This window comes from Varanus komodoensis, unplaced genomic scaffold, assembly GCF_004798865.1.
Source record: "Varanus komodoensis strain SLA01 unplaced genomic scaffold, ASM479886v1 scaffold1, whole genome shotgun sequence".
NCBI lineage: Eukaryota > Metazoa > Chordata > Lepidosauria > Squamata > Varanidae > Varanus > Varanus komodoensis.
In genome coordinates this window covers 123,950,106-123,977,234 of record NW_025335268.1, presented here as the reverse complement: position 1 = coordinate 123,977,234, position 27,129 = coordinate 123,950,106, and the positions used below count along the sequence as shown (strand labels likewise).

At 44.3% G+C, this 27,129-nt stretch overlaps 1 protein-coding gene across 2 annotated transcripts in view; it reads right to left on the bottom strand.

Moving 5' to 3' along the window:
• The window catches only part of ITPR3 (inositol 1,4,5-trisphosphate receptor type 3), a 111,142-nt gene that overhangs the window by 31,567 nt on the left and 52,446 nt on the right, over positions 1-27,129 (bottom strand). For both annotated transcript variants that reach the window (XR_006416089.1, XM_044444242.1), the window contains exons 6-31: positions 26,895-26,993; positions 26,664-26,747; positions 24,312-24,458; positions 22,343-22,438; positions 19,514-19,558; positions 18,100-18,242; positions 16,983-17,082; positions 15,978-16,138; positions 15,400-15,541; positions 14,846-15,007; positions 14,363-14,535; positions 13,961-14,080; positions 13,107-13,289; positions 12,602-12,853; positions 11,611-11,755; positions 10,171-10,318; positions 9,326-9,522; positions 9,013-9,142; positions 8,112-8,169; positions 7,695-7,860; positions 6,530-6,694; positions 4,569-4,637; positions 4,198-4,323; positions 3,524-3,646; positions 1,847-2,047; positions 113-364 (exon numbers count right to left, since the gene is read on the bottom strand). Coding sequence is in view for 1 of the 2 variants with exons in the window: in XM_044444242.1 (XP_044300177.1) it covers positions 113-364; positions 1,847-2,047; positions 3,524-3,646; positions 4,198-4,323; positions 4,569-4,637; positions 6,530-6,694; positions 7,695-7,860; positions 8,112-8,169; positions 9,013-9,142; positions 9,326-9,522; positions 10,171-10,318; positions 11,611-11,755; positions 12,602-12,853; positions 13,107-13,289; positions 13,961-14,080; positions 14,363-14,535; positions 14,846-15,007; positions 15,400-15,541; positions 15,978-16,138; positions 16,983-17,082; positions 18,100-18,242; positions 19,514-19,558; positions 22,343-22,438; positions 24,312-24,458; positions 26,664-26,747; positions 26,895-26,993 (3,687 nt within the window). In the remaining variant the exon portion in view is untranslated. The remainder of the gene's footprint in view (positions 1-112; positions 365-1,846; positions 2,048-3,523; positions 3,647-4,197; positions 4,324-4,568; positions 4,638-6,529; positions 6,695-7,694; positions 7,861-8,111; positions 8,170-9,012; positions 9,143-9,325; positions 9,523-10,170; positions 10,319-11,610; positions 11,756-12,601; positions 12,854-13,106; positions 13,290-13,960; positions 14,081-14,362; positions 14,536-14,845; positions 15,008-15,399; positions 15,542-15,977; positions 16,139-16,982; positions 17,083-18,099; positions 18,243-19,513; positions 19,559-22,342; positions 22,439-24,311; positions 24,459-26,663; positions 26,748-26,894; positions 26,994-27,129) is intronic.

The following is a 27,129-nucleotide window of genomic DNA, read 5'->3' as shown; positions in this document are numbered from 1 at the left end:
ACACACCCGTGCAGAACTTGCTCTCCGCACACAAGCCCAACAACTCAGAATGCTACAACAGCCACGGGGCCTCAGCCTCTGTCTGTGACGGCTGCCTACGTCCCTCTGTTACCTCCGTGATGCAGTCTTCATGAGTAACCACTCGCACCACATCCTCCAGTGGAAGCAGAGACGTGCACTTGATCTCCGTGTACACGTTTTTGCCTTCCGCACAGGCCGCCAGCAGATCCACCAGAGAGATGTGGTACATGAGAGGGCTATGCTCTTCTATCCCATCGTGGGCTGCTGTCATCATCTCCAACATGTTGGCTAGGGAGGCCTTATCGTTGTAGAACACCACCACGTCATCCCCAGCGTTCGTCAGCTACAGAAAAAGGACAGGAGGTCTAGGTCAGATGGCTCCAAATGGGCAAGACTGCCAAACCTATCTAAGGAAAAATGACTTCCTGGCTCTCTCCCAGTCCACCCAACTCCTTTTTTGGGCAGGCCATAGGAGAACTAAAAAGTACACAACAAGCACGTGTGCTTTGGGCTATTCTTTTTGTCTTTTTTCTTTTCAAAAATGTGCTTGACAATGTGAACCAAAGCCCCTGTCCATGCTATGACTGAGATGATCTTAGCAGTAGCTGATAGTGTGATGGCTCCTAGACTTGTTCAGATGCATCACAGCGAAGTCCTTCTCAGATGGGCAGGAGGTAAATGTCCAGATGATCTGGACATCAACTTCCAGAAGACTATGCCAGCATGGTCAGGGTCAAGAGTTCTGTGAACTGGTCCCAAAACTTCTGGAGACCTATCTGTTGCAGGGTATGCTTTTCTCCTAACTAAAATCTGATCCTGAACTTCCAGCACTTCCAGAAGCCATCATGAGATACCAGAACCAGGCACTGGTGGCAAAACTCCTCAAAGACTGGCCACAACCCTGCTCCTTGCACCACACCGGTATCTATGCCGAGCTTTCACACTGTTTCATTACAGCATGTCAAAATTAAAGGGATGGGCAACAGGCATGCCAATCTCAAAGATGGGGTGTAGCATTTCCTAGGTGAGGATCTGCAGGTGCTAGAGGGACAGGTGCCAAAAGGGTGCATCCCAAACCATTTGGGATCCACTCCTTCAGAATCTGCTGGCTTGCTCTCATGCTTGGCCTGGTCCTCCAAAGCAAGCTGAGCCAGAGGAAGTCCGCAAACACTTACAGACAACACCCCTCCCCCCGCACCATTGCACATCTGGCACCCTTCTCCAGCCACCATTCCCAGCAGCCAACTTTCTTCCTCGCTGGCTGCTGCCGGCAGAAGCAACAGGAATGGAAGAACAGCACAGCTTGTGCAGCAAGTGGGGCTCAATTTCTGGCAAGTGCCCCATGAACCCTGGGTGCCTTCACCAGGAACTTGAACCCTGGGCCACTGCAAAGCCACAGTGAAAGCCAAAACCAGGGAATCTGGTAGATTTTCTGCCCAAAACAGATTCACACATATGTATTCCCAACCCTAGTGTCTCCTTTTAGGAGTCTGCAACTACATTATGCCACAGGCAATGCAAGTTCCTCCAATGACCCAAGCAGAGACACCCAGATTTCTCTTTCAGGATGTTGCTGTTTGTCCCTTTCCCTGCGGATACTGAACAAAGTACTGCCAGAATGCTCAGCAAATCTTCATCCTCTAGTTTCTCAGAGCCAGGTGTAAGCTGACACTCAAGTCTGCCAGCTTTCCCCTGCTGTGACCTGCAACTGAAGGAGGGCATCCCTTTGGCTCCACTGTTACCCTGCACCTTGATCTTTTCCTCCTCTCCCCCCGTCTTCCCAGAGTTTCCCCACCCTCCACCTGATGGAGAGGTGGAAGCTCACCTCAGTCATGATCATGTCCTGGCACTTCTTGATGTACTTTCCCTCAGCCTTGATGATGGTGTGAAGGAAGTCGAGGTACTGCACGTGGCGCCCGTGTGTGGCCAGGCAGTGGATGAAATGCTGCAGCACCGTCTCGCTGATCTCTGAGCACAGCTGATAGTTGTTCAGAAAGATGTGCTGCATCGTCTCTGCCTCCAGCAGCTGGCAAGAATAAGAAGAGGCAAGGCTCAGGGTAAGATCTCTGGAGGCACAGCTGATGTGAATCTCGTGCGCGCGCGCGCGCGCGTGTGTGTGTGTGTGTGTGTGTGTGTGGAGATAAGGGGAGATAGAGTATGGACTCTCATTAATATAAGGAGTTTTGAACCTAGCTTTTTCCAGTGGATTATTGGGATACTTCCTGTCTTTGTCATTCTTCTATCTATTTACTGCTGGACTAAAACTGGGGAAGCCCAGGTTCAAATTCTCACTAAGCCCACTAAGTGATCTTGGGCCAGTCAATATCTCAGTCTAGCCTACTGCACAAGGTTGATGGAAGGATAAAATAGAAGATAGAAAACCATCTATATCATCTTGAGCTTCTTGGGCAAAAGTGGGTGGGGGATGAAATTTAGTAAAATAAATACAATTCTATTCTCCATTCAAGGATTTTATGAGCATGTAAGAGCTATCCTACTGGTTTCACACAAAAACTTGTGAAATGGGTTAAACTGAAAGTCTCTGGCCCAAGGTCCTTGATGATCCATCCTCAAGGCTGGTACAAGACACTGCACACCTGAAGTAGACTGCTGGACTTTATTGCCTGCCAGGTCTTCCTCTTCTCCCCGCCTCCTGCTTATCCTTTAAAAATGCTTTTGCCACTGGGCAATTCATATATCCATGGCCATCACACTGCACATGGCTCTGGAGAGTGCATGGGTTAAACTTTACACAGTGACACACACAACGCAGCACAGCTGGTCATGGGCTATGTAACGCATGATGAACTGCAGTGACTGCAGGAGCCACGCTGCACAGCTGGCTTCAAGGGTTGTTTAGCTCTTGCATAACCTACACAGCCCAGGTTCACACGGCACAACAAGTCGCAAGCAGGATTGCATATTCCAAATGGCAGCACATGCCCTGCATATACTGTAGCTTCACGGTGTGTTAAACCACTCATGGAGGTCTGTCGCACCATGCAAAAAGCCCCAGTATTTGCTGCCATCACAGCAAAATGGTAGTGGAGCACAGCCACACACCCTGGCCGCCTCTGCCTTTTGCTCCTCAGAGCAAGAAAGTGAGCTTTCTGGAGACCAGTGAGGTCAGTATAAGAGGCACCTCCAGCCACCACCCTGCAGGGTGTCGGAGTGTCGCAACAGTGGTGGCAGCTGTTGCCAATGGTGGAGTGCAGATGTGCTGGTGCGATGGCAGTTACAACAGACAGATTTGTGGTTCTCAGATATGGGGTACAGTCCAGTGTGTTCATGCACACCCTGATCTACTTCCAGAGCAATAAGGCTCACCATGGCTGGCCCACTTTGGCCTAGTTCTCCAGTAGGACAATGGAACTGTAACTTCTATTACAGATTCTATACTCTATACAGCAACAGGTGATCTTCTAGAATCCATCTCTCACATTATCTATGGACAATGTTTCTTACATTTCCCACTTTCTCTCACTTGTCCCCACACTCTTACCCCAGGGGTGAGGAACAAGTTGAGATGCTTATGCAAGAGGGCCTGGTTTTCTTGGTTGCCAGCACAGAATTTCTGCAGGAACTGGTGGGTTAATCTCAGAATCTCCATCATCTTGGTGTCACCCTGCATTGGAACAACATAAATAAATTCCTGATACAAAAGATCCTGGCCTACCCCACCCACCAACACACACACTACTGTACATACAGACCTATCACACAGGTAAGATGGAAACTATCTCCCCTTTGTATAAACAGTTACAATTACCATTCTGCACCACTATACTTCTATATAGCAGATCTTGCATGAAGTCATATGACCAAGCAGAAAAGATGTTTTACATGACTTTTTGAGAACATGCTTCCTCTGTTCTTGAAAGCGAAAGTGTACCGTCTTTTGACAGAAAAGCAAAGGAAGACCGAGTAGATTTCAACTACATCAAGTGGAATGGACCCAGCAATAGACTGATGGCAGAATCTTCATCTTTGGAAAGGGAAACAGACACCCAAAGGAAAGCTTGGTGTCCATGACATTCTGTTTTTTGGGTGGGGAGTGAGAAGGTTGCACTAGATAATCCCAAGCAGTTATGAATCTATTATCCCATGAGAATTCAAGTCACAATCACATTCTGCTAGCCCAACACAGCTCCTGTTTGTCCACCTCCCTCTTCCCACCTTCTCGTAGGGGATCTGCAGCAGGTCCAGCATCACTTTGTGGGCATCCATATTCTTCAGCAAGCGCTGCTGCTTCTTTCTCATCTGCTCACCAACACCACACATTTTATTTAGCCGCTCTAGAATCTTGAGGAAAACAAGGGAAAAGCCCAACCCAACAGAAAATGAATTAATGAGAGGGAGAGTGCATTTAGCTACCTTACTCCAGCTTTGGAGAAGAAATTGAGATGCCCCTTATACCCCTGCCACTGCAGCACTGCGGGGTGCCAGGAAGTCTCGTGCCTGAGATGGCCCAGCTTAGCGTATGCGATTGATTGACTGATTGATTGATGGACTGATTCAATCTTTACCCTCCCTTCCCCCAAGCTTACCCCTTTAACCAGCTGGTAGTTCTCACTGCTTTTCTCTCCAGGGGTCCCAGGATCCTCATCTGTGGTACGCTGGTGGGCAGGAAGAGATAAATTAGTTAGCATAAGCTGAAGGAGAGGAAACTCACCCTGGTTTACTTTCCACTAATCCTACTGTATCATTATAGCAGGCAAAAACTAAAGAAGTTTCTAATTCCAAACAAATCTGTTAGGGCACCCTTCCTCAACCAGATACTTTCCAGATGCTTTGATCCTCAACTCACAACAGTCCCAGCCAACTTAGCCAAGAAGCATGTTAGGAGTTGTACTTGAAAGAGCTGGAGGGCCCTAGGCTGTGCGGAAGGCTGTTTTAGGAACATACCCTGATATGATGCAATAAATAAACTAAGTCTAACTTGATCATGGTGAGTACCTTGGACTTAAGCGCTCCTTTTGAGCCTCCAGGGAATTTCTCAGATCTTTAAAAGTCTCCTGAAACAGGGATCCGAGCCAAAATGTCACCTAACTGGACTCTCTACAGAGTTAAGCCTGCAGAGCAAATTCTTACAAAGGCCTACAAGTCATTCCCTACAGCAACTAGCTGTGTTAGGGACTTGCACCTTTCACTTCAACCTCAGAGCCAATTCACACGCTACTTCTTTCAGTCACACCCCTGCCTTTAAGAGTAGACCTAAACAAGAGTAACTTATGAATGCAACAAACATGTTTGGCAACATATTAACATGCCAATACATTCTGCAAATAATATAGCTTGCTTAGTCATTATAGTATATTTAGTAACCTATATATTAGTAAAATGCTTACTAATATAGTAGAAACAGAAAAGAACCAACTCCAAAAGCCCCATTGAGAAATATCCAAGGTCCAATATATACAAAAAGGAATGGACTCTGTTCCAGAAATGATGTCCTGTTATTACTGAGGCAAAATAATGCTCCATTTCTGAAGCTATTTTTAAACATATAAGACCACTGTTATTTCTCAGCAGGGCTTTTGCAGTTCAATTTTTTTGCTATATTTGTACATCGTGTAGCAATATTCAGTAGATATTTGTGTGTGCTTTCAAGTTATATTATTTCATTTTCCATCCCCACCCACTGCAGTTTTTCTTACTCCTTAGGAAAGGGAGGGAGAACCAAAGTTGACTGATAGGCCCAATTACCCCAGCCTGGTCCTCTACAGGCCTGATGGCCACTCTGTTTGGCCTCTAGCAAAAGCCGTGACTTAACCAACTTCTCCAGCCGGTGCTTTAGTCAGGAACTGGCTTCACTAGCCCACTGCCTCTCCTCCAGACACAGGACACTGGGCAGGCCAGGCCACCCCAGTCAAGGGATGCTGGTACCTCGGTGAGGGAGGCTGTTTCACTGTGTGCAGGCTTTCCTCCACCTGAGCCAGATGCTAGATGGAAAAGCACCCCTCCACCAGATGTGCAACAAGGCCTGCACCCAGCCAAGACAGCCCAGCTTTGGTACCCAGAGGAAGGCCACTTCTCCACCCAGCACCACCTGCCCCATTTGGGGAGGATGTGGGGAATGTGTGCCACTTGCCCTCCCAAGTGGGACACCGAGCAGGATGCTAAGGAAATCCCCACTGTTATCTCCAATCACGGATTCCCTTTAAGGAGAATTCTCCTTAGCATATGACTCGCCCTCCCAGATGGACTACATCATGGGGATCTTTCTTCTCGCTTGTCCTGAAGAAGAAAACTGCAGGCTCAGCATAGATGGGCCAGCCTGATAGGCCAAGCCAGCAGTGGGCCAGAGATTTCCCTTCCAAACTCGCCTTTGTTACCCTTCTTTACTCAGAGATACCAGTCTGGCTTCCTGTTGTGTTTCAGTGACATACCCAGTTTTAATGTCACATATTGGATGGAATGATCCTCAGTTCAAGAAGATCATCCAGGCTATGAACCAGCAATCCAGAAGTATTTCATGCTAGCTGCCCTGTAGTTGCTAAGGCCTTACCTCTTTTTTCTCCTTCTTCTCTCCTTCTTGCCCATCTTCCCCTTTGGAGCTGCCCTTTTTTTCCACCCAGAGCTCTGACTTCTCCACCATCATGCGCAGTTTGTCCAGCTCTGACTTGATCACTTTGTAGTTCTCAACATCCTGAGCAGAGATAAGTAGCTGGACCTGGGTTAAGATACCATGAATAACATAAATTCCATGCTCAGGTGAGCATGCATAAGATATACATGTGGGAACTGAGCCGGTGGGGACAGTGATATTGAGAGAAGCAGCTTCACACATGCAGCTAGTTCCCCTTCCATATACTATTTGAATGCATGGAGGCTAACATCTGTCCGAAGTTTACAGTGTCAAGGAGAAGCATCTCTGGAATGGGTTGTTGGGACTTCCATGAGAATCATCTGAGCTACTCTTGAATTGTTTGAGAAGGATAAAAGTCTCATATCCCATCCTTAACAGAACTGTATTGTGCAGGGAAAGCCCATTGCTGGACTGGGGAGACTATATGCAATAAAGAGAAAATACTATGGTAGCACAGCTGTATACTGGCAGCATTTTTTCCCTAGATGGTAACATTCAGACAAGATGTGTTTTTCTTAACACCATCATTGTGCAGCACCCAATTTTTGAGGTGCTTTCTAAGTTATTATCATTAATAATATTACTATTAATATGTAGAGTCCACAACATTCCTCAGCAATGACACACTACATCCAGCTCTTTCTTACTTTGCTGCTTCTCACCTTGGTACCAGGGCAGTTTTCTTTCTTCCCACCTGGGCACCAGGTAGCAAAAACAGCTGTTGCTCTCCTATCAGCTAAACTAGAGTAGGGTGAAAAAGGAAGGACTGCGTGGCTCACAGCTGAAGTACTGTGTTGTGCCTGCCACCCACAGAATATGTATTTTTAATCTTAAGTATCAGAAGCAAATGGCAGCTCACTGATGGGGCATCAGTGGACCAAACAGCACACTGTGCAAAGGTAACATTTGGTAGCTCTTACTCTGCGGAGGTCCAAAGAGAGGAATTACGCCTAACAATAAGGCAAAGACAAGCACAACATGTCAACTGTCTATCCCGTTCCTCTGAGGAAGAATTTTGAGGCGGCATCTAAAGAAGGTGGATGGAGAGGACTTCTTATTCCACCAAAGCAGCACAGAGAGTTACCTGCTTAAAGGTGTGTAGAACTTCCTGCCTCTGGCTGAAATGTTTGAAAAGAAGCTGAAGGGAGCCTGAGACAAGTGGGGGGTAGTCATGCATAGTCAAGTGGATCAGCACACGGAGAAACATCCGTCCTCCTTCATCATCCACTTCTAACATGCTGCTTGTTTTTCTGTAGCCAAAATGAAAAAAGTGAAAAGAACAAATTCAGAACCTGGCTCCGGAGTCTTCAGCACTAGGGACTGACTTTTCCCTTGCTTTTCATGCATTGATCAGTAACAATCTTGATCTTTTTTTCATCAGATTATTGATTTTATCATAATTCCTACCCATCAGTTCACTTTTGGCTTGAAGCATGCATGTGTTCTGTGGAAAAGGTGAGGAAGAGCTCTGAAAGAAGAGTCACACATAACAAGAACTCACCCAACCCCAAACATGGCTTCAGCCTGCTCACCAATCCGGTCTAGATTCATTGCTGCAGCTGGAGGAAAACGAAATGCATAAGAAGCGAGAAATGCTGAGCACCATCCGGTGTCAGTTGAACATAAGAAAGAACATAAAATAATAATCTGAACCACTGAAGTGTCTTAGACTTCAGACACTATATATACTCTCTTTTCCTCTCTGTATCATATCAGGTCACTTCTCCTTATTACTGGCCCTGTAATGACAGAATAGATCAGGGATAGGAAATCTCCTGCCTACCCAGACTCCCTAGGGAAAGGCTCCAGCTTCCAAACCCAACCCCATGTAGGACACACCCATCATTTCCAATCTGGGACTGGAGAGAACACTAAGGCTTCAAGCAGAAGGAAACTTAGCTGGAGCTTAGAGTTCCTCCCAACACTGGCTGAGTCCATTCACATCCTCTCCTCATGAGGACAACATGCCTGCACAAATCTGGGGACTGGCCCACACTGCACCTTTCTCCACTAGGGAGGACACAGGATGGGCAAAGCCTACTCAGCTTAGGAAGTAACTGAAGCATTCCAGCTGCTTCAGGGAATGGCTGCACCCACACTGTACCTTTTCCAGTGGAGAGGACTTGGCCTGGACAAAGCCAGGCTCTGAGCTGGGAGACTCCAACAACACTTTGTCCAGGGATTGAATGTCACCAGGCATTATGGGGCATGACCTTGGCTATGATAAATTTCCAGCCTCCAGATGTCCCCCACCACTATAATAGTTCATAAAGTTTCATCCAGTGATCAAAATCACATCTGCTTTTAGAGAATTCTCTGACTATTAAGGTGGTATGAAGTCAGAACAGATCCCACACATCAGTTCAAACAGCAAGAGAACAAAGGGATAAGCAAGAGGTTACTTGAGGAGTCAAAGGCTGGAGCTGTTCCATCAGCCCCACTGTCCTGCATGGGGTACACTTCCACAAACTCTTTCTTGAAGACAGAGAGCAAATAGGAGATCCTGTAATCCAGCCGTACATTCAAGATGAACTGAAGAAGAGCAGAAAGTATGGAAAGACAGTCATTCTATCCCATTTCCACAGCCTTCTCACCTTTTATCATCCCTCCCCTTCTTATGCCCAAGTCCATATCAATAAAAGGTTCTTCAGAAACAGTCACAATGTCACATGGTTACAAACTAAAAGATCTCCAGAATCACAGTTAGGCTCTAACCTGCAAAATCTCCAGAATCTTTAGCTTTGTTTCCATCACCACAATGTTTTCATTTTCTATGCTCCTTCCTCTATCTGCTGGCTCAGGAACAACAACAGTATTCATATTCGAGGAACCAAAGATGGACTGCTTCCTACTCAGCACCATAGTAGACATCATCTGACCAACACCATGGATAGACCTCCGGACATTTTTCCCTGGAAGAGCAACCACAGTCAAGTTACTGCTGGTCTCACTGAGATTTTGCAGTGGCTATCTGATAAATTTCCAAAATCACACTGGGGGTTCAGATAAAAGGCCTCCCCATACTCAAGCCAAATGAGTTTACTTTTACATTTACAAATTTCAAAGTTTTCAGCTGGAAATGATAAACTATCTGATTCATGACTTTGAACACAGAGAACTTTATCAACTTCTGCTGACATTTCAAATTCTTTCCCTAAGTTATCCAACCTTTATGTCTCTACATGGTTATCCAGTGTATGAATACCCATTGCAACTCATTATATGGTGCTCATGCTCATAATTCATGAGACATGCCCATGACTATCAAGGTTGCAAAAATATAGAACAAATGAAATTAAATTATGTATAAAATGAGTTTTGATATTCTGACGTTTTCACAGGTGTTACATACACATTCCCTGCACAATCATCATACAAGTAATAGTATCTGTTCTGTAGTTTAGTTGGAAGGAATAGCTGTGTGACACACCGCAGTCTGGCCACATGCCTTTCAAAAAGGAGGTGTTAGATCAACACTGTGGCCTCCTCTTATTGCTCACTCAAGTGACAGTATTAGCATTTGGCTCAGTAGGATTCATCCTCAGGATGAATGGACATACCAGTCATATCATCATTGTACATGGTCTGCATCATCAGCTGAGGGTTCTGGACACAGTCTATGATACCAAGAAGCGTCCGCGTCAGGCGCAACAGCTCACTGAAGCTATAGAAGCCAAAGTAGATGAGGTTGTGGGCGAGACTGACAACCTAGGGAAAGAGAAATTACGATGAAAACTACCATTTGGGTGAAAAGTTACGCTGGGCCAACTAGAATTTGTAGATGCTTCAGCAGGTAAAATTGCATTCATCTTCAATCGCAGATTGTTTTCCATTGCTTTTCTTAGAGGCAGACAATTTGTGGATGTCCAAGTGCCTAGGCCTATAACTCCCATCAACCCTAGCAGGCACAATCAATGTAGGCCATCCCAACCCAGCCTTATATATGAGGTGGCTTGTGAGATCCAGCTGAATTCCTGAGACAAAATGCCTGTGAGGATAATGCTAACATCAATGATAGAGCATTATTCTTAATGGGGTCTGCTTGAGAGAAATAAGGCTTGCCATTAGGGCTATAATTCAGCCACAGTCTAGATCTGGCCTAATGAGGGAATAACAGGATAAGCCACCCAGGAAACATTTGCTGTTGAGCAGATTAAAGATGCAGTACACAAACCTAATAAAATAAATAAACAACAAATCAGACCAGCAAAGAAACCTCTGGAAAAGCAGTGGGTATCACAGTCATGTGGTTTTGACTGACTTCCTAGAAAAGAAATTTTGGGATTAGGCTTGCATTCTGGAGAGCAAGAGGTCTCGGCTGCTTCCTGCCCCTGATCTGCATTGCCTCCGTCACTGCGATGCCCTCTCCCAGGACTCTGCCCCTCAGAGCTGGTAAAGGCCAAAGCTGACACTAGCCTGCTCAAGCTTTTTATTGCAACTCTGTGGCAACTGGAGTCAACTGCATCTATAGTGACAAAATCTGGGAAATGGTGTTTCAGGGATGGCTCTACACTGAAAACTGTTTGCAGTAGCACAGATGGCCATATTTCAGTTTCTCACTTTAAGAAAGCTGTGTGTATTCCCACGGATGAGACATTATCACTGCTGACTATATACAGAAAACCTCCTGTGAGCACTGCAAAGGGCTGGGCTGGCTGTTCGTTCCACCATCATATTACTTTAGTGTTGTATGAACAGAGGTATAGTCATAATAAAGATTCAGAAGCTGGCAAGAGGCAAAAAAAACCCATCTAGAATTTGGGCAAGAACCCAATTATTTCAGCATGCTAGTTTACAGAGGGAGGAACAAATGTTGGGAAACTAAGACAGACCAAAACTTCACAAAATATAATCTGAGTTTTCACCCAGGGCAGGCAAAGCCTATAGAAGAATAGTAGATTTTGGTCTCTGCCAATTACAGGAGCTGACACATGAGCACACACATCGTATCTCAACCGTGTATGAAAATTCTTACGATACAGCAAAGGCGGGTTTCCCACCTCAAAAGTGAGTTTGTTCTTCTCCTCATTAGCAAAGGGCACTGCCTCGCTAACCACATTGTTGAGGTAGTCTTCCACAAACTCCATGGTGCTTGCAAATTTGTTCTTCTTGTCATCCCTTGAGCTATTCACATTGGCATCATAGCTGCAAAGGAACGGGACTCACTGAATGACTCAAAGCAATGCCTAATCTTCAGCACAGACTACATAGAAACAAAGGAACAAAGCGACTCAGAAGGGGTCTCCTGGGCCATCTAGTCTGACCCCGGGCTCCAGCTGGCTCCACTCATGTAATCCCCAACATGTGGTTGTCCAATCTTTCCTTGAACACCCTCACTGATGGGGCCTCAACCACCTCCCTTGGAAGCCCATTCCATATCCTAGGGGTCCTAACCATCAGGAAATACTTCCTGGTATCCAACCTGAAGCCTGGTCCCTTGAGCTTTGCCCCGCAGGAAAGCATCCTGCCCTCCACTGCAGGGAAAAACAGGTCATGGCCCTCCTCCACATGACATCCCCACATACCTTTAAGTCACTAACAGATCTGTTTGTAGTCTCCTCTTCTCCAGGCTGAAAAAAACAGTTCCCTCAATCTCTCCTCATATGTCAACATCCCCCCCCCCCCCGGCTACCATTCTTGTGACCCTGCACTGAACTGATTCTAACCTAGTTATGTCTCTCCTATAATGTGGAGCCCAGAACTGGATGCAGTACTCCAACTGTGGGAACACCAGAGTTGTGTAGAGCAGTATCAACACCTCCCTAGACCTGGAAGCCACACTTCCGGCTATGCATCCAAGGGTGGCATTTCTAGTCTTTCTGAATACACTAAATTATTAACTTTGCTGGCTGCATTATGACACCAGATTTGGACTGACGGAAATTTCCTACATGTGTAATGTAAGACTGAAAAGGTAAGAGAGAAGGGTGCTATGATTGCCCCACGTATACGCCATTCCCATTTGTTTGAGAGACCCTTCATATGTCTTACTCTTTGATAGTGATGGCAGTAGGAATCTCAGTCCACAAACGTGCAAATTTCACAGGCATGACCTTCTCCTGTGGATCCCTGTCTACATGCACATGCAGCATGAGATGGCAGAAGGAGGCCCGGAGGTCAAAGGGCAGCATTTCATCTGCCATGCAGAGGAAGATTAGTTCCACCCCCAGTTGCTTGGAGATTTCTTTAATGGCCAGGTATTGCCGGTCCATGCACATGCGGGCAAACAACTTCAGCTGGTATCTGTGGAGAACAAAACCAGAGATGGAAAAGAGGCAAAGGGTGAAAACAGAATGATAGAGTATACATGAGCAAGAGCAGAAGGAAAAGAGGAAGAAGAAATTCACCATTAATTAAAGAGGCTGGGCCTGGCCACAAGGACTTTGCCAAGGCAGTTCCTTGCAACAGGGGTGCTAAACATGAGAAAGACTGGTCAAGGACATGGCACAACCAAGGGCACAGCACAACAGGAACCAAAATGAAAGCCACTTGTTACCTATAGTAACTCAGAACATTCTCGTCATGGGCATTGCCTGCTCGGGCTTCTTGGGCTAGCTGACGGATGCTCTTCTCATGATGATCATTGTTTCTGTCACTCCAGGTCAACCAGACCTCTTCCTCCGAAAATTCAATACTCAAGTATTCATGCGTCTGGGACATCTCCTTCACAGGCCTCAGCCTGAAAAGCAAAGTGGGTCATTGAACAAAAGTATTTCTTCCTGCTTTCCAAAAAGATGAACTTTATCCATATAATATAACCCTAAGGCAGTTCAAAGTAACTGCCTCCCTATCAGTCCATCTGCCAATCTTTCTCTTAATTCAGTAACTGATCTTGATCTAGAGTTCTAACTTGCTTCCCCCTGTTTTTACTACAAAATGTTTTTACTACTTCCAATTATTCCTACCAAATCATCTAGTGATTTAACCTTTAGAACTCACTTCCCTTTTCAGGGACAATATAGTAAAATGCTTTATCTGAAATCAACATTTGAGTATTGCTTGTGCTGGAGAAATAACAACACTGAAAAAGAATCAATCTTCATGGAATTTTCATCCACAATATTCAGAAATGTTACTCAAGATAGCCATCTCAGACTCAGGTTTGATTTGCATGAGAAACAAGATTTGCACTATCACAAAACTAGAGCTGCTCTCAAGAACACCTTTGTAAACTTGTCTAAAGATGTACCGCAGACTCCACAGCACTCATTTTTAAACAACATATGGGATGAAGGTGACCTCTTAATAATCATTATATATATCAATATCATTTCCCCATTACTATCTTCCCATCACATCTTAGCACAGAGCAGAAGACGAAGGCAAACAACCAGCTCTCTGGCTACTCACTCAGTTTGGATAAGGATGTCAGTATTCTTTGGATCCAGGACACACTTGCAGATCAGTTCCTGGGTGACAGGAATGGCTACATGATTTGACACACACAAGTCCGAAAGATAGTCCAAGAACCTAGGACGCATACAAGAGGAGCACATTATCCTGCAGCCAATGCACTGAGAGTAGAGAACTCCACAACACAAAATGGAAAGTAAAAAGGAACACATCAGGAAAGAAGTTTTTTGGAATACGCATTTGTTGATCTGACTCTAGGACTGCCAATGAGCCAAGCAAAATCCAACCTAGCCTTTTATTAAGATTTATTTAGTGGGGCTTATTAGCTCATACTTTTGGCACAGAGATGGCTCAAAAGTGGCTGCCCAGCAGCCTCACTGCCAGTGGAGTGACACCCACCTGGGTTCCCGATTCTTTCGCACCAAGCTCACAAAGGTCTCCACCTCAGTCTTGGTAATGTGCTTTTCAAGGAGCTTGCGGTTGTTGTGCAGGAGAGCTGTGATGGTGTCCTCAGCCAGTATGTCGTAGCCAATCTGGGACTGCATCATGCCAAACTGCTTGGCGATATGCTCCTGAAGGAGAGATCGTGCCTGGGTTAGCACATCACGTCTGAATTGGGAACATAGGAATTTGAGAGGCCTTAATTTGTCCAAAAATGGAGTGGGGGGGGGGATACTACTGCTCATGGATTATTTGAGGAAGTGGTAGCCCAGAGAGCAAGGTAATGTGACTTTCTTCATTTCCCAAACGATCATTGCTCATTCTGTCTAACAGCCTCCGCAAAATGCAGCCTTGAAGTTCTAGGTGTTGGCCAAATACCTCCCAGGGGCTTATAACCTAATAGTGACTGTAGACCCATGTGCATCTTTAATGGAATTCTACCTGATTCTTGCGATAGTCCTCCTGGGAATGCCGCAGTACCCTGTAGCAGAGCCGGAACATGTATTGGTATGGAGCATTTTTCTGGTCAGAGAGCTCTTCCAGTCTCACCAGTGGGCCTTCCCCTCCCTTGTCCTTGAATGGAGCCTTCAGGATCCCAAAGATCTTCCCAACACAGAAAGGAAGTTACCAGTCAAATGTATTACAAAGGTATCTTTCTAACTAGCAGGACTGTGACTCTGGGCTATTCAATGTCTGCCATTTATTCTATTTAGCAAATAAAATATTGTTACAAAAAAGAAAAATGGTGAGGAGAGACCCATTCTAGGATACACGCATCCTCTACTGTTGGAGATTTATGTGCAATAAATTCCTATAAAAGCTTCCTTAGAAACAAATCTCACTATGTTAAATGAGGTTTAATCCCTAAAAAGTGTGTTTAGAATTGTAGCCTCAGAAGAGCACACTGGTTGCAAAACTACTCAAAACTCTCCATTTCTTTTATCTGGTCTTCAACCTGTCCTTTCTATAAAATCCTTCACTTCAGTTCCAGTCACCTGTTTCAGAATGTTCTGCTCTCTCATGAGTTTCTGCCTTTCCCTGTTGGGCTTGGTAATAACAATATCCAAAACATTCTGGCCATTGTTGGATACATCACTGACGAAAAACACCAAATCTTCCAGCAGTTGGATCACAAACCTGCCAGAGAGAGCACAGTTAGAGGCAAAACAGGAACAATAACAAAACACATGCAAGAATCATTTGGGGTCCCTATGCAAATGTATATCATAGCAACCCAAAGCAATATAAAGGTAATCAATAGCCTTAATTTCTTGCTTAATTTTTTGGAATTCGGAATGCGGTGCAACTCACATTATACACCCGCTCATTTCAAATTCTGCAGCAAGAAAAATCAAATTAGGTATCCAAGGTAAATTATACAAATTAATATAAAATTCTCAGGCCATTCCTCCTGCAGAATAAGAACTTGCTTTCTTGCAAAAGAGCATCTTGTATTGGTTCTCCAAGCCTATGGATAAGACCGTCTATACTGATCACAAGGGGCGAGAAACACACCCCATCAGTGCCCTCCCCAGCATTTCCACCAGATCCTCCAAGTGCATGGTCTTTTTACCGCCGATCGTTCTGGCTGAGGAACCCTTCATTCATCTTCTCCACCACACTGGCTAGCATGGAGCTGGCATCGTTGGCAAAGTCCAGGTCTCGAATTTCAGACACCGGCACAGAGACAATGGCAAAAGCCTCTTTGTCTTCCTTAGTGGGGCATGTGCCAAGCTGAAAAAGAGAGTCTTGTCATCCAGTGCCACAGCCTGTCCTTTCCTGAAAAGCTCTTAATCCTAGCAGATAGCTCCTTGTCAGTGTACAGTTCCTCTTCTCCACCTTTCTGCTTTTTTCGAGGTACCAGCACAAAAAAAAGAAAAAGAAAAAAATGTTCAAGTAAACATCCTGTCTGGGTGAAAGCTGTACATTCTGGGATCTTTTATTTGTTTTTTGCTGACTTCTGCCCCCGAGGGCTTTATTCTAAAATTCTGCTTGGTTATTTACATTGTTTCCATTGGTGCTGGCAAATGAACCATTGTGCTTTTTTTATCTTTTATTATATCCGTTGTACTGTGAACCTCCTTGATTTTTTTTCCTTTTTGAAAGGGACAGAGAGGGAGCAGGACAGAAATATTTTAATAACTCAAATCAAATGAAACAAATGTTGGCTCTACGTTGCCACAGTTGTTTGGCCAGCCCTCTATCTAGCCCATAACTGCTTCTCAGTCGAAAACAATACTGGATGCTTCAAAGACTGTGTACAGGAAACAGAACTTTGGTTTTGTCCGTCTCATATACTTCACTCATGGTTTCTAGAACTGAGAATGACTGGAGAATGAAGCTGCATCTCTGATCATCCTGAATATTTGATTAATCAAGTTCAAAAATTACAGATGAGATAACTGTATCATCACATACAGAAAAACAATATTTCCCGTAAAGATGCTGAAGTGATGGAAGGTTAATCTGCTAAAGTTCTCATTCTAGAAAAATATCCTTTAGCAAAATGGCACTTTTTCATCAGAGAGTAGCTCCCTGCCTGTAGCAAAAGACATGTCCAACAAAGGAGGAAACATACCATGAGACGAATTGGTCGTTCTTCATCAACATCAATGGGCACATTGGTACTCTGGATCCATGTGTTGGTGCAGAGATGACGCAGTCGAACGTAGGAGTTCCTGAAAACACCACAGAAGGTATTTCTTTTCTATGGTGCCTTCAATAACAGTCTGAGAGCGTTTGCTTTACTGAAGGCATATAAACTACACCCTCTCCATGAATTCTAGGGGGGGAATGCTAGTATATTGCATAGAAATAATTTCTTGCTACCACCAAGCCTGTGTAACATAATTTTAGGAATGGAAGAAAGGATGATTTTTAGCATGCATAAATCCCAGTGACATTACTGAATGTAAAGCAGTTAGAGCCTTACATTCCATTCATTCCAATGTGACTTTGCCCCATAGCCTCTAAATTGCATCTGTTACTAAAGAGCCCTTGTGTGTGTCTGGCTGTGCATGCACACACACACACACACATACACATACACATATCGAGAGAGAGAGAGAGAGAGAGAGAGAGAGAGAGAGAGAGAGAGAGAGAGAAGCTGAGAGCAGTTAATTTTGAAATTCCTTTATTTACTACTTTGAATAACCACCTTGCATCTCTTGCCTTGCTTTCTCATTCTCCCTTCTCCCAAACTTATACTGCCACAGCAGTTGAGCAACATATGTGAGAAAGATTTCAACATGAGAGAGAGAGCAGAAGAGTGAACTAAGGTAAATTACAAATGCTAGAAATTAATCTAGTCTAGTCAATCACATTCTGACACAGAAATCTCAAGCACTGATAGAACTGAGGTGATTCACAAGACAAATCCCTTCCAGGCTTTCCTCCTCAACTGGTATTTTTCTGAAACTTCTACAGGATTGCTGGGCTTTCATCACAGATCTGAGCTTTGCTGAACCTTTGTTGAGCAAGCAGTTGACATTCCAAGACGTGCATTAGTTGCATTCCCTTCTTGTGCATAGTACAGAACCTGGTTTCTACCAACATGACATAATTAGCACTAGTGGAATGTCATTGTTAAATATTGCTTCATGGTTTTCCTACAAACACTCCAATTTCTCTGGAATGTGCCCTGTATCTTCATTCTGGCTCGGATGAATCTGCATGTTCTCGACATAGATACATACCGGGGAACAAAAGAGTCGGTCTTCTGCAGTGTGGTGGGATCCAGCTCAAAAAGAGAAGCAATGTCATTGCCATGAGGCACAGCCACCAACCGGTACTTGATCTTTTCCCCTGTATACCTCCGGCTAGAGCGACTGGTTCCAGCCTGTCTCAAGAGAAGGGAAGCTTTCAGTTCTGAGAAATTAAGCTACCTAAGTTCCTCCACCAAAAGTTCTTGTGACCATGCTATGGACATTTCAGGAGATTTCAAGCTATCCTGTATGTAAATAAGAAAGAGCCATGCCCAGAAATCATTGTACCACCTTATTGTCACCTTAGTCATGTCACTTTCTGCAGTTACTTCCAACTTCATGCTTAGCAAACCACCAGCCCAATACACAGTGGCTAAGTTTAGGACAAAAAACACAGTAACTGTGCATCTCATCAATTACTATAGAGGGAATCTTCAGTAAAACCATCCTTTTATTATAACCACAGCTAGATTGACCTGGTAAAATACATGGCATAAGGATTCTTCAAGTGGGATGGGTGCAAGACCTCCTCTTGCCCAAGCTCCTCAGCACTGGGTGTATGCAGGGATGTCACCTCTGGTAAAGGAGGTAGCACACAGCCTACAAGGCTAGTAGCCACTGATTCCTCCCTTATGAATCTGACCTACTGTATATTGAAGTATTGGGAAAGTATCTTTCCCAGTTTGGGCCATTCTGTTGGCTGTAGCAATACCCATACTGTCTTCAGCCACAACATGGATCTTAAGTTTGGCCTGTTGGCATGGCAGCTCCTTGCAACTCTGCACTCTGTGAAGGCTTTGAACCACACAACCCAATTCTGCACCGAGGTAGCTGCTGCTGTGATATATATCTGAATGGTTTTAGGCAACCTGGGAGCCCAAGCATGCATGTTCCATTAAACATACCAAACATACCCACACATTTTAGGTTACAGCTCAGTCGCTAAGCCTTAGGCGCAACGTTTCAAACTTTTGAATTGGGGCTGGGGAGTTGCTGGGGAATCACTAAACTGCAAGGTGTGCAGAGAGTCCAGATATGGGCCATTGCAGTGAAATACAAATCCATTAAATAAATAAATGAACAAATGAATGAATCATCAGCAGTCAGTTGTGAACTGCCCAAAGAACAATGGTGATTGGACAATATAGAAGTGAGATAGGTAAAGAGACATGGTCTTCTGGAAACTCTAACAAGGGCTAGATTTGGACTGCAGGGCTATGGTTTTCTCAGCCTTGCTTATTAAATAAGAGTCACTAAAGTCAGCACCCATCACTAGGAGTTGAGAAAGTACCAGCCTGGGGGAAAATGGAAAACTAAAAGTAAATAAGTAAATAAAAATAAGCACTAATTTTTTAAAGGTTATCTGTAAGCCAGACCATCACAATGAATCCAACAGACAGCTTACCGAGGACTTGGGCTCCCCTGTGTCACCTTTGTAACTGGGGTTTTCCTGAAAAGTGATAAAAATAAAGAGCATCATCAAAAACAAAGAGCAGGAACCAATGAATATTGACCTTTCACATTCCAAAGCAAGGAAGCCTCTTGTCTGATATTATGTCATCTTGGCAAGGACAGTAAAAAGCCAGGGTGGATGGATGGTCCAGTTGCCAGGGATTCCTGATCTTTTTCTGTAATAGCTGCTTTAAGATGCAATCCTATGCATGTTTAGACAAAATGGGTCCTTTTTCTTGTCTAAACATGCATGGGATCACGCCCTTAATGGTATGTGCAAAGTGTCTAGTAACCAGTATAGGGGGTGCAGCTGCTGAAATGGTCACAAAACTATAATTGCTTGTAACAAAGTTCCTTTTCTCCTGGTTTTATTGCTCATATCTTTCACAACATAAAAATGTGTATTGATGTACTAGGCATCTAAATGGCTGCATTTACATAACACTGAATGTCTGCCTAGTACTTTGCCTAACTCAGTTGCCTATCTATCTGTTCTGAACAATGAAGTACAACTTGCATTCTCCCTCCCTCCCTCCCTCCCTGTGTGTGTGTGTGTGTGTGTGTGTGTTGATTCCGGTCTACAGATGAAGCTTTCAAGCAGATGTTACAGAGTAGTTATTCTAACCTCAGAGGAACTCTCCTAACATAGGTGAGCATAATAACATGGTTTCTAATGATGCCCAGCCAGACTCTGGAGTCAACTGCACAAAGGGGGTGTTGCTTTCACTGGATCACTGAACTATCCATGTACACAAGGGAAACAGGATTTTGGCAAGAAGGTTTTGAGTGAACTGCAACCTGCCAAGCCACATTTTTGGAGCTGCCTAAACATCAAGCATAATCCGCTAGAAGTGAGAGTGGATTTTGGCTCAAAGAGGACAAGCAAACAAAAAAGATCCTTCCTCTGTCCCCAGCAGCCGAACCTTAAGTCAAGAAAGGAAGAGAAGTGTAAAGTGATGAAAGAACTCATAACAGCTTGAAGGGGCTCCACTACTGGGGAAAGCTGAACAGGAACTGGAACCTGAAGAAGCCTGGCACTGGGAACAGACAAGCAGCAGTGATATTTTTGGCCCTGATCTAAAGGTGTTTCATTTCTGAAAGCTTTGGCTGTGAGGTGGTATAGAGATGACGACGATGATGATGGTGATGATGATGGCGATGATGGCTGGTTATAAATAAGGAAGAGCTCTGACGGGGCCTAAAATCACCCAACAACTCTTTCAACAAGGACAAGCAAGAAAAGTCCAAAGAAAATGACCATATTCATATGAACAGCAGCATAACAGTTGTAGAACATAACTGTTTAGTTTTGTTCTTGCTGGGAAAGGAGCCCAAACAAGGAGGAAACAGGATTATGGAGCCCTCATAGGAGGATTTTGCACCAGTGTCTGATGTGAACATAGAGAGAGCAAAGATTATGCCACAGTGTCTCTATTCACCATAAAGAAAACAGTCTCTCCATCTGTAGGAGCCATCACCAAACTGGCTACCTCCAAATGTGTTGGACTGCCATTCCCATAATTCCCAATTAGAAACAGCCACTTTAAACATAGAATTACTCCATGGAAGAATGGAGAACAGGCTGTCTCTGGTGACCAGAAAAGATCAGAGTGCTCTGCAATATACAGGCACATTTCCTCAGCTGCCTGAGTCAGGATTTTCTCACACTGCAGGAAAGCTCTCACCCTTCAACTGCAAATTCCCAGCCCAGCAAATGTAGGGCTCAGTGATTCCAAATCCAGCACGTTTGACAACCCAAAAGTGACCTAAGAAACTGCAGAGAGCAAAAGTTGGATAGGATCTGGACACACTGAAGTAAATAAGGCTAACAGGTGTTCTTCCTCTCCAGAAGTTCAGAAGTTTAGTCTCATTTACTCATTTCAGATAAAGGGCATATAAGTACTGGTAGAAATGAAAGTCACAAGAGACAAGCAGTAAAAAATACCCCTCAGAACCTAAAACTGAGGGGAAGGAGGACTCTGATAAAAAGTCATGACTACAACATTCTGAAAGTCCATCCTGCCAGGGCTGTAGCATCCAAGCGTAACATGTGAGTTCACACCATTCATTTGCACTTTTACATTCTACAGCAGGGATTCTGGAAAACTATAGTCTTACAATTTGATTTCAATCTTTCTATGATTAAATAAAATGAAATGGAGTGCTCAAAGTGATAACACACATCAAAAGGACAAAATGGTTCAATGATTTTTCCTTCCTCGGAACCAATAAAAAGAGCAATCACATTTTCTGTTGTCAGATACAGTTTTAGTTTAAAATTTGTAAACCATCCCGAGTGTTGTAAACCATCCCGAGACACTAGTAATGGGACAGTCTATAAAAGCTTTAAATAAATACATAAATAAAATTTAGTTTTAATATATGATTTAACATACTGTAAAAAAATCTTATTTGCTTCTTTTCTCTTTTTTGTCAACAGTATATACATAAAAACTAAGAAGCAAACTTTGTCCCACCCACCCCCCAAATATTAAATACTGATAATTAAGGGAACTATGAGCCACCCAGAGAGCCTCCAGCTATGAAGCGGCATACAAATGCAATAAACAAGCAAACAAACTGTTGCCACGACATTTGACAGATCAAGTCCTCGTCCTTGTTTCCATGTGTCATCTGAAATATAATCTGTGCAAAATTGTGAATGTTGGGCTCTTTCTTCTGGAAGCCAGTGAAACTTTAACCGATGCTTTCGGGAGAACCTCAGCCTTGGTCTTATACACCCATGCAAAGCTGCTACTACCGTGCACTCATTTCCTCTTACCTCTGCTGCTAGATAATTCCCAGTGGCAAGATGTTTGAAGCGGTATAAGCCATTCCAGTGCCCAGCTCCACCACGGCAGGGATCATGATGGACCACCTAGAAAGCAAGCAAATTAGTTCTTCGTTTTATGGATATGTTTGCTCTGATACTTGCAACTGTGCTAGTGCTGGTGAAAGTACAGGCATGGATAAATCTCCTGGCTTTCCAGGTCATTCCCCACCATGCTATTTATTAGTCAACAATGCCACTAACAAAAGCACTGACAACCATGGGATTTTGGGGGCAGCTGAAGAGTCATATCTTCCTGTGTTAACAAAAAAAACTAGCACTAGTATATTTGGGGTCATTTTTGACCCCAGAAGAAAGTGCCTTGGACTAGAAAAATGCTACATCTGAAAGGCCTTTTTTTTCTGGCTGGAATTTTCATTGAAGGATTTTCACTCAAGATAAGAGTAGCTTTCAGCAATCAACAAGTACAGGCAATCGAAGGCTAAATCCTTCTTGAAGCTATGCAAAATGAGAAAATAGCAATGGTAGACCCATTGACATTTACTTTGCAGAATAATAGTTTGGCCTACTAAATTTAAATAATCATATCACAGAAGCGAAGATTTTAATGAAGAATCTTAGCTTCAAAAAAGAGACTGGGCTGATCCATATTGAACATTATTTTGTTCTTTTCTTGGGGACCTGTAGTTGGGGGATTAAAGTATCCAGCATAGAGATTCCTAATGGAGATTTCTTTTCTATGAGCTACTTTTGAACTGTTGATTATTACAGTGCATAATAATGAAGTACAATCCGATTGCACTATTATTATATATTCACTCCAATACACCGTTTATCCTCACCATTGCCAACAAACACAGGACTAGAAAGAAATATTAGCTTCATTTCATGATAATGTTACGACAAAACATCATTTCTACGTTGTAGTTAAGCAAAAGAAGAGTTTTGACTATTTAGGATCCATTCTTCCAAGACAGCATCTCATGTGTCTCATCTGTGGAGGCAGCGATGGAAAGGATGGGCTAGTCTTGCTGCTAAACTAGGATAGGATTTTCCTTTTTATCATCAAATCTGGCATAGTGAAGGATAAAGTCCAAAGTTCAAACTAAGATTCTTTCCTTCCCTTTCAGCTCTGAAGCAAGAGACATTGGGAAGAAGCCTAGTTTTGCAGCCTCTGATGAGGTTACTTGCGAGCTTCCATGGGCAGTGTCACCAGGATATCCCAGATCTTCTCCTTAGCCACAGCCTCATTTTCCTAAGCATCAACATTCCCTGGCTTTTGCACATTCTTCCAATTCTGTAGTTGAAATGCATCTCTTAGGACTTACTTATTAGCAGTAAGATCTTAAGGTGCTGAGGTTTGGGGTTGGGTTGTTTGGGGGGGTTTTTTTGGGGTATTTGCGGACTTCTCACTTTGCTTTTGGACCCATCCACACCACCAGAAGAGCGTCTGCAAAATGGAATTTGGCCCGCCGCCTGAAAATCATTCAGTGGCTCAGTGGGAGATCTGTGCCACCTCCTGTGCCATTGTGTAAGTGATTTCCCACACTGCACATCCAATATGATCACCACCTTCTTCAGCTTCAGGATTTAAAAGATCAGAAATGTCACATCATCCCATTCTTTGATTTCTAAAACAATGAGATGTCTGTGTTCAGGACTGATCCCAACACTGAAAACTAATGTGGGGACTAAGCTCTTCTGAGCACTGATTGTCCCTATTAAACTGCATTGCACATTGTCCTTATTTAAATAGACACAGAATGCTGTGCCACCTTCTGTGAAAATTCCCTGCCTTACTGGGTATCAGTGAGGCTCAGGTCTGGACATTAACACCAAAACACACCATTCAGCCTTGAAACCTAAGGTCACCATGCATTCATGTTACATAAGCAACCTAGGAAAAGTAAAACCAGAATTTTGCAGGTGGGCTGCACTTGTACCTAGGCTTGGTTCTCACCTCAACCTCCCAGAGTGCATTGGAGCTTGTCGCTGAAGTGGCTGATTGTCGCAAGGTGGTGCGAAGAAAAACATGCAGCTTGCCCTTGTATTCATCACAGGTAAGAAATTTCTCCTGTTCTGCATGGAACAACCTGACCACATCCCCCTGTCAGGGAAAGATACAAAGATCACATTCTGTATGAAAGGATCATGAGCCACCATCCACGCAGTACATAGAGATAATGAGAGTAAGTCAAATTATCTGCCAAAGACCAAGATCCATGCCTAGCAGGAGCCAGGATGAAGGAGGAAGATGAAGGTGGTTTTGACTCCTGTTCTTCCTTTAGACAAGAAATAGTAGCTAGTGGGACCTCAGAATAGAGAGACTGTGTGAGCTGCAGATCCATGCCTCTCCTCTCCCTGCCACTTGTGCTTGCCCTCTTTCTGCCCTACCAAGCATTCCCAAAGTGACTGTCGTAACCTCAGGAAAGCAATCACCATAGTGCCTTCAATTGTTGCTGTGATGGGAAGAGGACATGACCCTATCTCAGATCTCCAATCTCGGATTGTAGCAGTGCCTACAACCTCAGGAGGTGAAGTCTGCTACTCCCTACAGTCCCTAGGAAGATCTTCCAGGGACCATAAGACTGTTTTGCTTTCTGGTGTGGGAGCCCAGTGACAAATTGTTAGGTTGAGTTTTGTAATATGATGCTTGTTAATGATGCGCTGACCTTTGTAAAAGTTCAGACTACAGTAGAATTAAATGGATTGCTTGATTTATAAAATTTATTGTCCACTTTTCAGCGTACAACAATCCCACAGCAGGGATTGAAACCAATAAAACATAGTAAAAACATACAGTGGCCAATAAAACAGTAAAACAGGGGAGATATTTTGCGGGTTGGACCACATATTATATTAATCCAACTCTTGTTTAATTTTACTCCAGAAAAAGAGTACATGGGCCAGATTCAGGCTGAATTCCATCCTACTCAGTTGCTTCCTGAAATTTTATTTATTTATTAAAACATTTTTATGCCGCCCCATTCGCCGAAGCCTCGGGGCGGCTCACATCAATAAATTAAAATAATTATAATATAAATTAAAATATAAATATAAAATTAAAATACAGTAACACAGTATAAAATAAGCCGCCCTGGCCAGATAAAACCAATAATGTTAACAGTTAAAATGCCGCTTGAATAAAAAGGTCTTCGCCTGGCGCCGAAAAACAAAAAACGACGGCGCCAGGCGGACCTCTCTGGGGAGCGCGTTCCATAACTTAGGCGCCACCGCAGAGAAAGCCCTCCTCCAAGTAGCCACCCTCCTAATTTCTTTCATGGAGGGTTCCCGGAGAAGGGCCTCCCCCGCCGATCTCAAGGGGCGGCTGGGCATATATGGATGCAAGCGCTCCTTCAGGTAACCAGGACCCAAGCCGTTTAGGGCTTTATAGGTCATCACCAACACCTTGAATTGGGCCCGGACTTCAATGGGGAGCCAGTGAAGCTGACGGAGAACTGGAGTCATGTGAACACAACGCCCAGTCCCCGTCAGCAGCCTGGCAGCTCTGTTTTGAACCAGTTGAAGTATCCGGACCGTCTTCAAGGGTAGCCCCACGTAGAGCGCGTTACAGAAGTCGAGACGGGAAGTCACCAGCGCATGTGTCACTGTCGCGAGGCAGTCATACTCCAGATAGGGGTGCAGCTGGTGGATCAGCCGAAGCTGGAGGAAAGCGCTCCTCGCCACTGTGGTCACCTGAGCTTCTAGTGAAAGCTCCGGGTCGAGGAGCACTCCCAAGCTGCGAACCTTGTCCCTAAGAGGGAGTGCAACCCCATTCAGAACAAGGTTCAGTTCACCCTCTCCAAAGCCAGAACCACCCACCAACAGGACCTCCATCTTGTCTGGATTGAGCTTCAGTTTATTGGCCCTCATCCAGCCCATTACCTCGGCCAGGCACCAGTTCAGTACAGCCACTGCCTCACCTGGATTGGTGGAGAACGAGAGGTAGAGCTGGGTGTCATCAGCGTACTGATGGTTCCGCAGCCCACACCTCCTGATGACCTCTCCCAGCGGTTTCATGTAGATGTTGAACAGCAATGGGGACAGAATGGGGACAAATTCATACACACATACCCACCAGGGCATCAAAAAGAGAGACAAAAGCTCCCACTGATTCCAATAGAGCTCACCCCTCTCAGTGTATGCATTACACTCTGTGCTTGCTGCTTTTTAGTAGCTTGATGTCAAAAGTGACACCTGGAGATCGGAAGCTGTTTGTAAAAATCCTCCGCTGCTTACACAGGAGGAACAGTGTGGTAAGAAGCAGAAAATACACAGAGCTACACAAGGTTGACAGGCACCCATTCATTACCCCTTTCAGCACTTCCTCCATGTGGTCCCGAAACTGCATAAACAGGTTGATCTTCCAGCTAGTGTTGCAGTTGACGGAATTCACCTAGGGAGACAAGGAGTTATTGAGAGAGCCATGCTACAAATAAGGGAAGGTCACAAATTAGATCTCAAAAAGCAATTTAGCTGGGCCACTTTAATTAAGGCATCATCTTCAGAGCAATTCCCCGTTCCTTGTTCCTGGTACGAATACCTCTTTGCATCCAGGGTTGTCAGCAAGTTCATAGTTGCTGGCATGCAGTGGCTGCCCAGCATTCACAGGATTCAGAATCACTTTATCTCCAACAACTACCTAAAAAAAAGATTACATAACAGTTAGAGGCTTCCTAAGGCATGGGAAGCCCCCCTAAAACTTCTCTAATGAACATGAAACAATTTGAAGATTGAGAAGCTGGCAGAACTTTTACTTTTACGTGCCCACTCAAAAG